The sequence below is a fragment of the Bison bison genome, unplaced genomic scaffold (genome assembly GCF_000754665.1).
Source record: "Bison bison bison isolate TAMUID 2011002044 unplaced genomic scaffold, Bison_UMD1.0 scf7180017864262, whole genome shotgun sequence".
Lineage (NCBI taxonomy): Eukaryota > Metazoa > Chordata > Mammalia > Artiodactyla > Bovidae > Bison > Bison bison.
In genome coordinates, this window is record NW_011494834.1 from 1034116 (window position 1) to 1049312 (window position 15197).

Here is a 15197-nt window from a genome sequence, read left to right on the forward strand (position 1 = left end):
GTGGCTAATACTGTAAAATGAGGAAATCAAGAGGTTTCTTTGGTGAGTAATAAATTGGACCAGTTCTGTACCCACAGATTCAACCAACCATGGATCATATAGTACTATAGCACTGAAAAAAATCTTGGGTGAGTAGACCCATGTTCAAATCTGTGTTATTCAAAGATCAACTGTAGTAGTGTGTGAAAGTGACGTAAGGTACGGATTTTAAAAAATGGAGACAGAAGAACTTGTCTTTAGGGACAAGAGAAGGATTCAGAGACAAGGCATCAGTTAAAGTACACCATGAAGGAGAAGTGAAACTTTGATAAATAGTGTTAAGAAGAGAAAGCATTCTGGATAGAAGGAATAGTGTGGCTGATGGTGTAAAACAAGGGAATCATGAGGTGTGTTTGGTGAATAATGAATTAGACCAGCATAAGAATGGTTCTAGAAGAGTGAAGGTCCCTTAGTAACATAAAAATGTTATCATACCTTCCCCCCACAGTATAGTAATTAAAATTGTTAATAGCTGCTGATTGAGAGAATACAACTTGCATATGGTTTCTCAAACACCACTGGCGTTCTGGGGGTTTCCTCATCCAAGAATTAAGAAATCGCTGAGAAAATTATATCGGAGAGAATCACAGAAAGTAAATTTAGAGGTGTACATTGTGGGCTGAGTCAGGGTAGACTTTGGATATTAAATGTTTAAGTACTCATTCCCAGTCCAACTTCATCCTTATTCTTTATTCTGTGTATTTAGCAGAATACATCGTAGCAGAATTGATGTGAGAGAGAGGTTCAGGAGAAATATTTCCTTTGCATAAATTTTGCCTTGATTCTTCTATTTATTTGCTGAAAAAAAATATTCTGGCCAATGCTTTGACATTTGTAAACATATTTGACTTTTCAGCCAGACTACTTGCATTCATCAGTATCAGAAGACTAGAACAGTCCTTTGCCTGTTTTTTTTTTTTTTTTTTGCCTTTGAAGCATGCCAAAATATCTTTTGAGTCAGTAATAGCCATTGCATGCATGACAAAATATTTTTGTCTCTCTCCCCAAATCAATGAATAAATTAAACTACTTCTCCCAAAAAAAAGTGATGGAAAAGAAATGAGATTAGCCCTCTTGGAGTAAGGTCAGGGTTTGATAGTATTTTCATGAAGACACTAAAAAATGATTTTCTAATATTCTATTTCACTGAAACTACTATTGTCAATGTCACCAAAATTTTTTGTCAAATCAAATGAGTACTTTCAGCCCTTACCATGTTTCTCATACCTCTGAAGCCAGGACGGAGGAGCCGTGTCTTGCTGAAACTCTTCCTGTAGCGTTCATTCCCTTCCAGGCAGATATGTTTCTCTCGATTTACACATCTGTTTCCTTTGTGGACTTGTTCTCCCATGAATTTGGCATTTCCTGCTTCCATCTTCTATTCCAGTAGTTTCTCAGTCTGCAGGGCTGGATTTGCTCACTTACGGCCTTGTCTTCAGCTCCCATTATATTCTCATGATTCCTACTTACATGGTGACAACCTAGATCCTCTACAGAAGTATTGGACTATATATTTATTGTGCTTATTACACATTTCTACCTACATGAGCTTCCATGCCAGCATGACCTTCTACTTCATGAGCCTAAAACCTTTCTCTGTATCTTGAAATGGCACTGCAGACAGAATCTTGGTTATAATCCTTTGCTCACTTTTCTCCTTCACCTCTGTCAACTCTGCTTATTATATGTATGATTCATTATACATGCTATTTACACTGCTACTCCCTTGAGCTATTTTAAGTCCTTATCATTTTCCCCTAGGTTTCAGTCATAGCCCCCGACTGACACTATTATCACAGTTTCACACTGCCCGCAGATAGTCCTCAATTCTGCCACTAGGATCATCTTTTCAAAAGCAATTATCATCTGTTATATTATTCCCATCCCTTTCCAGAACAACGTCAAACTTCTTAGCCTTACTATTTCAGGTCCTTCCGGCTCCTGAATTTACATTCTCTCTCACTCTCCCACTCCAAGCACCTCTGAGGCTTGGTTCCCACAAAGCTCTTTGCTCAATTTCCAGCCTTTCTTCATCCACTTTGTTTTCCCTACCTGGTGGCCCTTCGCTTCTCCCACATTTTCCCCTAGCTAGTCCCTAACTAGTCTTCAGGATGCTAATCAGCTTGCCCTAGGAAGATTTCCCCAAGCCTCCCCATATTGAGTCGAAGGTCCCTTAGCTTTTTGAGAACTATGCTGCCTTAAATCTTTACACTCAAGTTCGCATTTGTGCATAAGTTCATCAAACATATGGTAGTGATTACACTTGCTGTGCTGAAGCTTCTTTGTGCTTGTGTGGGAAGGTGCTGAGATAGTTGATGCTCTTCCCTTGTTATAGATTAACTGTTTCAGTACATGACAGTTTTTACAGGAGCACAACCGGTATATTTTATCAAATCTTTGGGATTAAGCCAGGAGAACCTAGAAGGTCATGTAGGCCAGGTGTTACCGTACACTTTCTTTTCAGTTTGTTTTAGGCATTAAGGCTTGGACAGTTTGTGACAGAAATTATCAGGTCAAGTCACTTAAAAGGAAAGAGCATTTTTCTTTACTACTTGTTGAACACAATTACAGGTCATCCATCACTTCTCTGTGTGAAGGTTTTCATTTTGATCCTCATCTCAAAAGTACTGAGTTTACCTGATCATTATCATCAATGGGAATTTGATCTCAGTGTTCCCGTCTTTGTTTCAGTATAAAGTAATGAATGATATTACAGTTAATGGGTTCAAAAAATTGCACTTCTGTACTAAGCATGTTAAAGTCAATTTAACATTGTACACTTATCTCAGATAAACTCACTTAAAGGGGGAGTAAATAAAGCTATTTTTCTAATTTTTTTTCATTCTGTTACATAGAAAGAATATGCTTTCTGCTATAAATATTGGTAATTTTATATTTTATTTCACCAAGATTTGCCTTTTATATTATAACATACCCAAAATAAGCCAAGTCTATATGTGCCTCCCTTGAGGGAGTCTTGCTTTTCAGGAATTAGGAAACTTTATTATTTATCTCTTATCAAATGATCCTAAACTTAATGGAAGAAGTAATTACCCATTTTTTAAAGCCTATAAAGTATGTAGTTCACAAGTGGCATTTCTGTGCTAGATGTATTGAGTGACTCATAATTTAAAAAAAAAAACAGGTAATATATAAACATGAACTTCAAGATGCATGTATGACATGAAAATAAAGAGAGAATTATGAAAATTGCATGCCAAGTTTTTCTTGGCTAGTTATTTTTAGAGAGTCTTTCTGTACCTGAGTCAGTCAGGAAGTAAGCAATAAACACCAACTCAGGCAATGGCACCCCACTCCAGTACTCTTGCCTGGAAAATCCCATGGACGGAGGAGCCTGGTAGGCTGCAGTCCATGGGGTCGCAGAGTCTGACACAACTGAGTGACTTCACTTTCACGCATTGGAGAAGGAAATGGCAACCCACTCCAGTATTCTTGCCTGGAGAATCCCATGGACGGCAGAGCCTGGTGGGCTGCCATCTATGGGGTTGCACAGAGTCAGACACGACTGAAGTGACTTAGCAGCTACTAAGTTTTAAAAACCAAAAACATCCTGCTATCAAAAACCAAACAAAAAAGAAAAACATAATTTTCTGAAAAGACGTCAGGGCTTCACTGAATAGAAGGACGAGTCTGAAGAGGAGACAGAAACCAAGGCCTCTCTGGAGGGCCAAGACAAGCATCACAAATGACCCCATTGGATCCCACTGTCGTTAGGCACCACCACCATCATAAATAAAGCCTACCCATATCTTGATCTTTGTTTTACTATTTTTGCTTCAAAGTCCAGATAGTAGGTATTCTATGGATCAGACCTAGATCACAAGCCCAGGGAACCAGAGGCCTTAGCCAGCTTCCTTGTGGGAACGTAGGGTACTTGCTTTTGTAGTTTGGTTGACCAAACTGCAAACGATGGGAAGCTATTCGCATAGAGGGAAAAAGATACGGGGAGTGGGAGGGAAGTCCCGCTGCCTCTAAAGGGGCAAATACCTGCCGTGGTACCGCTGATTATGAATATGTGCTAAGGTTGTTTTCAGTCTCTCTGGGACTAAGAATTTCCAGGAAGAAAAGAGTAGTCTTCCTGCTAGTCATACGAAGATGGGAATAGCAGGAAGTACATGAAGGAAAGATAGCCTTTTCTGTTTACTTTGAGATTATTAACCAAATCAGGAAATAAAATTATTTTATACTTGAGATCTAAAGAATTAAGTTTGACTCTTGAAATAGGTCCTTTGTAAGTGGACTTCAGCAGAGTCTTAGAAGGAATAGATGTTATTTAAAAAGTTTTATAGAACGTGGTTGATGATCCTACCAAAATGTTTGTTTTCTTTATACCTTTAATGAAATATTTCACCCACTTTTACTGTTTCAAGTACTCAAGTACAAATAATTTAGAGTTTTATATCTTTTGCTCCATATGTCCCCATACCTCTAATTCCATGGAAATGAATCTTCCACTCATCCCTCAAACAGGTCCAAAGCTTTCTTATTTTCTCTCTCGCCTGTTTTTTCTCCTTTATTTTGTCTCAGTAATGCTGTTATCATCATCATGCACCATTCAAGTAAAAACTGAAACATCTATTTGACTTCCTCTTTTTCCAATCTGTATATATTCAGTTGCCAATTTCTTTAATTTTACTCTTTAAAACTTTCTCCTATGTGCTCTATCTTCTCTACTCCTACCTGTTGACTTATTTCGAGCTTTTATCATCTCTCTCCTGGACTTTGGCAATAGCTCCCAATTTCTCTCCCTAACTTCAGACTTTTTCCATTGAATACATCCTCCACATGGCTGCCATTGAGCCCTGCATAGTGTAAATCAAGCTATATCACTCGCCTTGCTGCTTCATAGGCATGCAAGACCACCCATGATCCAACACCAGCCCACGCCTCCAAACACCTCTTTGCCTTACCCTCCTTTACGTTATCAGTGCTGAACTGGTTATCTTTCCCCAAGCAGGCAAAAAGAGAATTGGAAAGAGCTGGGAAAAAATGCTGACTATGTAAGTCACGATGCATTTTCCCTTTTCCTGCCATTCTTCCTCTGCCACCAAGACCAGAGAAAAATCTAAAAGGGAGAGGTTGTGAAGGTGTGAAAGACCAGGACACTCACACCACACACACACACCCATATACATACAGACTTTAAAGCTCTTAAGCCATAGAGGAGTTTAAAATGATACTGGATTAAGTTTCAGAAAGCAAAAGTGATCAGAAACCTGTGGAATCCACTCAGACTTTAATTAAGAGTTGTTAAAGAGAAATTAGAGGTAGCAAAACTGAAAACAGGGGTTTTACAAAATAAACCAATTTATGTTTAAATCCCAAAGAATTGAGATTCCTCAGCAGTCTGACTTTCTTCTGGCATTATCTCTGTCTGGGGCAGTTTTCCTACTCGCTCTACTGCCTGGTGGATTCCTTCTTACCTACTCTATCTTTTAAGATTCTTTTTAGGGTAAGGGTTTTGTCTTACTCATCTTTGTAACGCAGCATTTTTACACAGTGCCTGGTCCATAATTGACTCTCCATAAATAAATGTTGCATGAATGAATGATACGTTTGATTTAATTAGCAAGTTCCCAGAAATGCTAAATCACAATGACTAATTTTAATGAATTCCAATCTCTTATCCTTTTTAATTTTTTCTGACTTTATTATTATTATTTCCTGATTTTTTTTTTGTATATAAATATTTTGACTGAAAACATTACCCTTGTTGTTGTTGTTCCGTTGCTAAGTCGTGTCCAACCCGTTGCAACCCCATGGACTGTAGCACACCACCTTCCCTGTCCTTCACTATCTCCCAGAGTTTTGCTCAAACTCGTGTCCGTTGAGTCGATGATGCCATCCAACCATCTCATCCTCTGTCACCCTCTTCTCCTCCTGCTCTCAATCTTTCCCAGCATCAGGGTCTTTTCCAGTGAGTCAGCTCTTTGTATCAGGTGGCCAAGGTATTGGAGCATACCCTACTTACATCTGTTTTCAAATGTTTATTTTTCAGGTTTTGACATAGTGATTTTTGACACAGGGATCATTCTATTTTTAAATTTGTTTTGTAGGTTTTCGGAACTTACATATTGATGACCAAATAACTCTCATCCAGTATTCTTGGATGAGTTTAATGGTATTTGGACTAGGATGGAGATCTTATAAGCATGTCAGTGGACAGATGCTATATTTTGCGCCTGATCTAATACTAAATGAGTAAGTAGTAACTTGACTTTTGTTGTTATTATTATCAAAAGTGTATATGTAGGATAATCTTGAAAACTACATTTCAGTAGATGATCATACACCCAGTGTCCTAAATAATAAAAATTTCCTGAAATGTTTCTTGGAACTACCTCAAAATATAACTTGAACTGACAATATTAGTAAAAATGTATTATCTGTGATTTGCTATTTAGAGCTTTTTCTTTTATTTCAATATATAGTAGTTGTTACAAATAAAAATTTCTTAAACTTCAGAAATGTATCAAGAAATACATTTGGTCTTCTTAAAGACCAAATAAATGTTTAGTTTATCAAGTTAAAATTTTTACATTGGCAGTAATGAAGATAATGAAGTAAAAGAGGAATAATTTTGCTTAAAACTATTGACTTACCTTCAAAAAGTGAAAATATTATTTGTCTTCCTAGAGGATAAATTAGACTGGTAATTTATTTAAAACATTGAAAGATAATAAAAATCGAATCCAATTTGCTTGATTATATTGGAATTACTATAATTAACTTTCTACATATAACTTTAAACTGAATAAGAATCTTTTCATGAAAGTATTTGTACTGTCCTTAATTGAGTCTGTTGACTTAGAATTATATAAAATGATAAGTTATACTAAACTTTACTAAACTTACTAAATTTACTAAACTTACCAAACTTTACTAAACTTTAGAGATTGCAGGTAACTTTCATATATGTTATTCTATTTTATCCCACAGTCCCTTGAAATTTGTAAGGAATCAGCACCCTTTATTTCACAGTTCAGAAAACTAAGTCAGAGGAGACTTCGTAATTTGCCAAAGAATCCAAGTGATGGTTGGGATTAATTTTATCTCTCCTGAGTCAAATCTAGTTTTGTCTTGTTTTTCCCACCATTCCTGATCACTTCTTTGACTAATGCAGATACTACAAAACAGTACATAGCTGAGAAAATACCTTAAGTAAATGCCCTCGGTATTTCAGAATTCATGTTTGTCTTGTCAATTATTTAATGCTACTAATGTTCTCTTTTCTATATCACCATATATTTCCTCTAAAATCATTCACAGTGTAGCCATTTTACACGAATATTTTAAACTGAATGCACCGAAGTATTCTACACTATTCAATTTCTGTGAATTCACTCTCCCATTGGATTGCACACAAAATTTTATATATTTTATCCACAAGGAAAAAAAATCAGTAAATAAATATTTTCTGAGTGTTTCTCAGCACCTCATTTTTATTTATTTATTTATTTATTTTAATATTTTGCTAGAAGCTGGGGTGCGCGACCAGCCATGACCCGTGCGTCTCTCTGCCAGTGTCCTCGCAGCTGCTCTCCCCTGCACCACATTTTTAACTGCTACAACTTTGCTCTCCTTTCTTGGGTTAGGTTTTTAAAATGTGATAGTAAAGGTGAATAGCAACATTAATCTTAGTTAATGTGTATTTAAAATAAACTTCCAACTTCAAAAATTTTTATCCTCAAAATCCATTAGTGTGAGTAAATTTAGAAGACATTTAAAATTCCAAATATTGAGTTTGTTTATAAAAAGTCATGTTCAATAAATAAGGTAATAATTAAAACTCATAATCGCTCATAAATTACCTAAACTAGCTAAGACCCTGTGTGTGTTTATTTTTTTCCCACTGTTGGCTTTTCTTTTGTGTGTTGTGTGTGGTGCAAGACAGCGGATGAAGGAGTCATCATTCTATTCATTATGCCTAACCATGTGGCAGATCCCACAGGAGTTTGTGAAGCTTCAAGTCAGCCAAGAAGAGTTCCTCTGTATGAAAGTATTGCTACTTCTTAATACAAGTGAGTGAGTATAAGTAACTGAATGCAAGAGATTTACTTTTTCAATTTTTAATTCATTAAGGAAGTCTCAAACAACAGTACTATTGTATGATTATAGATGAGTTATGAATCTTAATGAGTTGGAAACTGCAAAAGAGAAGCACCTATAGACTATAATAAAGTTACCTCATATTTCTCAGATTTTATCTATCACCTAATACTAAAATAGCCCATCAAGTAAGCCAGTTTCTATTCTTTTTTTGGGTAAAACATGATTAAATAACTTTTTCTTATTCATCCAATTAACTATTATAAACTAATTAATACTGCATAAACACAGACTATGCTTCCCTTCACCCCCACCCTACAAAGGATTTACTCTATAAAACACACAGTTTTATTTGTAACTGTTCACTTTATGTCAGGATAGTCTAACAGTTATAACACAGAACTGCAAGAATCAGTAGCATAATATAATAACAGTTTATGGACCACTCACAGTCAGTCCAGTGGGCTGGCCAAGAAAACCCAGGCTCCTTTCATCCAGAGGCTCTACCCTTTGTATCAGCTTGGAGTCTTCCATTTTATCTGACTAGAAGATGAGCACTGAGTAAGAGAAGTTTTGAAGACTAGATCTGGAACTATCTTCCACCCACGTTCTTTGGTCCACCCTAATTGCAAGAGAGCTAGGGAACGCCCCTTAGCTGTGTACCCCCAAGAAATAGCGCTGGTCACCACAAGAGTGGGCAGACGTCCATTCATTCATTCATTCTCACACAAAAAGAACATGTGCCCCCCTGCCTCCATGGATCTCCCAGGGTCTGAGTGGAAAACTTTTTAAATTGCTTCCACCTTTTACCCTTTCCTGTGCCCTTCCCACACACAGGTAGACTCAACCTTGACTATTTGAATTGGTTCCTCCTTCAGTCATTGTGATTTGAAAGGAAAGCACAGAGAGCTAAGAACTGAGGGTAGAAAGTGAGATAGGAGTCTTTCTCAGAAAAGATTTCTGCAAGGATTTCCTTCTAGAGGCATGAATCTTACATGGTAAGGCCAGGGGAGCATATCAAGAGGAAAGGCAGAAAAGCTGAACTCTTAAGAAGGCAGTTTACCTCATGAAGTCTGTGCCCAGACACAGATTAATACAGGATCTAGGGAACCATAGCCTTTTACCCGACCCTTGGAAACTCTATCAGGAACACAGACCTTCAAGCATAATTTGATTAAAAAAAGCACAACGTAGACAAAGGAATTGATATGGGACTGGCCAACAGTCAACTGAAAGAACTTTAATAATGCAACAGTTAACTCCTGTCAATTCTTTCCTTGGTCGTAATGAATTCAATAGTAGATATATCATAGATGGTCCTAGGTCTCCCAAATTAGTTGATAGCATTAACATAAAACTGTATTTATGGGTAGGCTACATTATGCAGGGAGCCAAACAAGCCCTAAACCTCAGTAGCTTTCAAAAATTTTAAGTACTTATTTTTCTTACTATATTTTCACTGCAGATCTACAGGGAGACTCATTGTTATCGCTCAGGTGTTCAGGCAGATGGAGGCAGCGTCTTGACACCTGCCTCCATAATCACTAGAGCAGTGCTAAGGGAAGGCAGTTGTAAGGAAAGGAAGGGAGATACACATGACTCCCACTCACATACCATGGAAGGCAAGGCTTTCAGCCATTTGCAACTTTAAGAAAAGGGAAAATCATGTACTTAGTGAATAGTACTATGTATATAAACATATATAAATTATTTAGCATTATATGTAATAATCTGTGTAATAAAATCTACACAAATTTTAATGGGATTTTGAGGAGACACTTGGCACAGCTATTGAAACTCATCTTTAAATCTCAAAAAATAGGTAAGTATTACAAAAAAAATGGGGATAGGGAGAGAATTAGAAAGTTAGAATAATTAATAATGTGGAAAATACATACTCTGAATTCTTAGTCAAATCAGACTGTATATACTAGAACTTTATATCCTATAATGGAAACAGTAGAAGTCTTTGAGTATGGAACAAATAAATATTGTTGAGAGAAGAAGCTTTATGTTTGAGGAAAACTTAGTTTGAATATTTAGCTCAAATTGTATCCTAAAATAAGTGGCTCATAGTTGTAAACACTTTAGCTTGTTAAAAATAAGCTAAAAGGAATAAAAATGAGAAATCTCAAAGAATACTCTTTAAAAATATATGCAATAGAAAAGTTGGCCAAAGAAAAGTTCAATGACTTGATAAGAATTTAAACCACCCATTTGCCATTAAAAATTAAAATACAGATATCCAGGAAAATATGGCAGGTTGAATACACACTTTAATCATTGTTCCTTTTAAACTACATAAAACTATTAGTCAAGGGATTTCTTTAAAAATAAAATAAAGTAAATAAAATGAAAGAAATATCAGTAGCAATAAAATCCCACAAGCCAGCAAGCAGAACTAATTTAGTGTACCTGAGAAAGTGGAGGGCTTCCCGGGTGGTTCAGTGGTAAAGAACCTGCCTGCCAGGAGACACAGAAGATGCAAGGTTCTGTCTTTGGGTCAAGAAGATCCTCTGGAGGAGGAAATGGCAACCCGCTCCAGTATTCTTGCCTGGCAGAACCCATGGACAGAGGAGCCTGGCAGGCCACAGTTCACGTGGTCTCAAGAGTCAGATGTGACTGAATGAGAAAGTGGTTTCTAAGCCAGAAGTAAGAAAAGTCAAAAAGCAAGTACCGTGATTTGTATCACTGAACCACTAACATGTTTTGCAGTTAGTGACAACAGTGATCTTTTTTTTTAATGAGAGTGAAAGTAGAATTAAAAACACCAAGTTCTCTTGAAAATGTGTTTCTAAATATCCACCAATGTTGCAGTTGTTCTGCAACTAAGGCAGAGATTGTAGGTTTATTCCCTGAAGAGGATGTAACAGAAGGCAGTTGGGTTGGTAGACTGCAGGCACTGATGAGGGTGAAGGGGGATAGTGTGAACAGATTAAGATTATATACCAAATGTTGAGACAACACCCTCCAAAATCACCAGTCCTCTAGAACACTGTCATCCAGGTTTATATAGGAAAATGATAGGAAAATGAAAGGATTTGGACAGCAAGGAGATCCAACAAGTCCATCCTAAAGGAAATCAGTCCTGAATATTCATTGGAAGGACAGATAGGAAAATGAAAGATTCTTTTATAAAGAATTTATTAAGCTAGAAAAAAAAAAAAAGAACTAAATATGCTAATAGCAAGGCTTTCTCTTTGAAATAGCTCAGCCAGAATGCCCTACACTAAAGCTTACAGTCTATAATGACTACTCATTCAAACAGAACTAGCAATCAGCTTTTTTAGTTTCCACGCTTGAATATAAATAAACAACAAGGGCATCTGAGGAAGGTCTTTGGTATCAAACATAAAGACAAAATAGAAAAATAATTTAGAGGAAAGAGAGACCAGGGAGAAATTTAAAAGCTATCCTTCGTTGTTGTTGAGTCACCCAGTCATGTCCGGCTCTTTGCGACCCCATGGACTGCAGCACGCCAGGCTTTCCTGTCCTTCACCATCTCCCAGAGCTTGTTCAAACTCACGTCCATTGAGTCAGTGATGCCATCCAACCATCTCATCCTCTGTCATCCCCTTCTTCTCCTGCCTTCAATCTTTCCCAGCATCAGGATCTTTTCCAGTGAGTCAGGTCTTCGCATCAGGTGGCCAAAGTATTGGAGTTTCATTTTCAGCATCAGTCCTTCCAGTGAATATTCGGGATTGATTTCCTTTAGGATGGACTGGTTGGATCTCCTTACTGTCCAAGGGACTCTCAAGAGTCTTCAACACCACAGTTCAAAAGCATCAATTCTTCAGCAGTCAGCCTTTTCATGGTCCAACTCTCACATCCATACATGACTACTGGAAGTGAAAGTTGCTCAGTCGTGTCTGACTCTTTGTGACCCCATGGACTATATAGTCCATGGAATTCTCCAGGCCAGAATACTGGAGTGGGTAGCCCTTCTCTTCTCCAGGGGATCTTCACAACTCAGGGATCAAATCCAGGTCTCCGGCATTGCAGGTAGATTCTTTACCAGCTGAGCCACAATTACTACTGGAAAAACCATAGCTTTGACTAGACAGACCTTTGTCAGCAAAGTAACATCTCTGCTTTTTAATATGCTGTCTAGGATGGTCATATCTTTTCTTTCAAGGAGCAAGCATCTTTTAATTTCATGGCTGCAGTCACCACCTGCAGTGATTTTGGAGCCCAAGAAAATAAAGTCTGCCACTGTTTCCATTGTTTCCCCATCTATTTGCTATGAAATGATGGGACCGGATGCCATGATCTTCGTTTTTTGAATGTTGAGTTTTAAGCCAACTTTTTCACTCTCCTCTTTCACCTTCATCAAGAGACTCTTTAGTTCCTCTTTGCTTTCTGCCATAAGGGTAGTGTCATCTACATATCTAAGTGAATGAGTGAGTGAAAGTTGCTCAGTCATGTCTGATTCTTTGTGACCCCATGGTCTGTAGCCTGCCAGGTTCCACTGTCCATGGAATTCTCTAGGGAAGAATGCTGGACTGGTTTGCCATTCCCTTCTCCAGGGGATCTTCCTAACCCAGGGATCGAACCCAGGTCTCCCACAGTGCAGGGGATTCTTTACCATCTGAGCCACCAGGAAAGCCCTATCTCCATATCTGAGGTTATTTATATTTTTCCTGGCAATCTTGGTTCTAGCTTGCGCTTTATCTAGCCCAGCATTTTGCATGATGCATGACAACTAAAGTTAAACAAGCAAGGTGACAGTATACAACCTTGTACTCCTTTCCCAATTTGGAACCAGCCCATTATTCCATGTCTGGTTCTAACTGTTGCTTCTTGTCCTGCATACAGTTTTTGCAGGAAGGAAGGAAGTTGGTCTGGTATTCCCATCCCTTTAAGAATTTTCCAGTTTATTTTGATCTACACAGTCAAAGGCTTTGGCATAGTCAGTGAAGCAGAAGTAGAGGATTTTCTGGAATTGTCTTGCTTTTTCTAAGATCCAGCAGATTCTGGCAATTTGATCTGTTGTTCCTCTGCCTTTTCTAAATCCAGTTGAACATGTGGAAGTTCTCGGTTTGTGTACTGTTGAAGCCTCACATGGAGAATTTTGAGAATTCCTTTGATAGTGTGTGAGATGAGTGCAATTGTGCAGTAGTTTGAATATTCTGTGGCATTGCCTTTCTTTGGGATTGAAATGAAAACTGACCTTTTCCAGTCTTGTGGCCACTGCTGAGCTTTCCAAATTTGCTGGCATACTGAGTGCAGCACTTTCACAGCATCATCTTTTAGGATTTGAAATAGCTCAGCTGGAATTCCATCACCTCCACTAGCTTTGTTTGTAGTGATGCTTCCTAAGGCCCACTTGACTTCGCACTCCAGAATATATGGCTCTTGGTGAGTGATCACACCATTGTGATTATCTGGGTCATGAAGATCTTTTTTGTGTAGTTCTTCTGTGTCTTCTTGCCACCTCTTGTTAATATCTTCTGCTTCTGTAAGGTCTATACCGTTTCTGTCCTTTATTAAGCCCATTTTTGCATGCAATGTTCCCTTGGTATCTCTAATTTTCTTGAAGAGATCTCTAGTGTTTCCCATTCTATTGTTTTCCTCTGTTTGTTTGCAGCGTTCACTTAGGAAGACTTTCTTATCTCTCCTTGCTATTGTTTGGAACTCTGCCTTCAGATGGATATATCTTTCCTTTTCTCCTTTGCCTTTCACTTCTCTTCTTTAGAAAGATAAAAGAACATATTCTATTCATGAAACAATACTGAATATATGAAAAAGGAATAACACAAAGAAAAGAATCCTAAAGTGCCTAGAGACTTACCCTTGCCTGGAAAATCCCATGGATGGAGGGGCCTGGTAGGCTGCAGTCCATGGGGTCGAAAAGAGTCAGACACGACTGAGCGACTTCACTTTCACTCTTCACTTTCACGCATTGGAGAAGGAAATGGCAACCCACTCCAGTGTTCTTGCCTGGAGAATCCCAGGGACGGGGGAGCCTGGTGGCTGCTGTCTATGGGGTCACACAGAGTCGGAAACGACTGAAGTGACTTAGCAGCAGTAGCAGCAGAGACTTTGAAAGTTGGAAAACCTCTCAAAAGCAGAGGAAAAAATATCACCGTTCAGAAGGAAGTGTGCTTGTGTGCATGCTCGGTCATTTAGTCATGTCCAACTCTTTGTGACCCTATTGATTGTAGCCCACCAGGCTCCTCAGTCCTTGGAATTCCCAGGTAAGAATACTGGAATGGGTTGCCATTTCCTTCTCCAGGGGATCTTCCAACCCAGGGATTGAACTTGCATCTCCTGCGCAGATCTTTTCCACTGAGCCACCTTGGATGCCCTAAATAGATGTTGGCAAAATTTAAAACTTCGGTGCATCAAAGGACCCAACACAAAGAAAGGTTAATCCATTGATTTGGTGAAAATATTGAAAAAGCTATCTGCTAAAGTAAGAGTATTAATATCCAGATGACATAAAGAATCTCTACAATCCAACAACAACAAAAAATAAACCAATTTAAAAATAAAGGCCTTAATAGACATTTCTCAAAAGATTTACAAATAGCCATTAAGCACATGAAAAGATGCTCAGCATCACTAATCATTAGAGAAGCACAAAAGCCACAGGTGGATACCTCTTCACACCCATCGGTATGGTTACTTACTCTCAGTAAAACAAAAAAATTATGCTTGGAAAGAAATCCTAGTTAATTCTATATGACTTGACTGTGGTAACATTTTACATAGCTAAAATAATAAACACTGAATATTTATCTAAGAAATATTATGAAAATTATATTAGGAAGATGAGGCACAGGAAATTCTTCATATGTGAGTATATGATTGTGGTGTAGGGGTGATCAGAGAAGGCAATGGCACCCCACTCCAGTACTCTTGCCTGGAAAATCCCATGGATGGAGGAGCCTGGTGGGCTGCAGTCCATGGGGCCACTAAGAGTCGGACACGACTGAGGAACTTCACTTTCACTTTTCACTTTCATGCATCGGACAAGGAAATGGCAACCCACTCCAGTGTTCTTGCCTGGAGAATCCCAGGGACGGGGGAGCCTGGTGGCTGCTGTCTATGGGGTCACACAGAGTCGGAAACGACTGAAGTGACTT

General features: G+C 38.2%; 1 protein-coding gene across 1 annotated transcript in view; it reads left to right on the forward strand.

The window, feature by feature from the left end:
- Positions 1–15197, forward strand: part of PGR (progesterone receptor) — a 118065-nt gene that overhangs the window by 92744 nt on the left and 10124 nt on the right. The window contains exons 7-8 of the mRNA XM_010848231.1: positions 6117–6261; positions 7951–8081. Of these exons, the coding sequence (XP_010846533.1) occupies positions 6117–6261; positions 7951–8081 (276 nt within the window). The remainder of the gene's footprint in view (positions 1–6116; positions 6262–7950; positions 8082–15197) is intronic.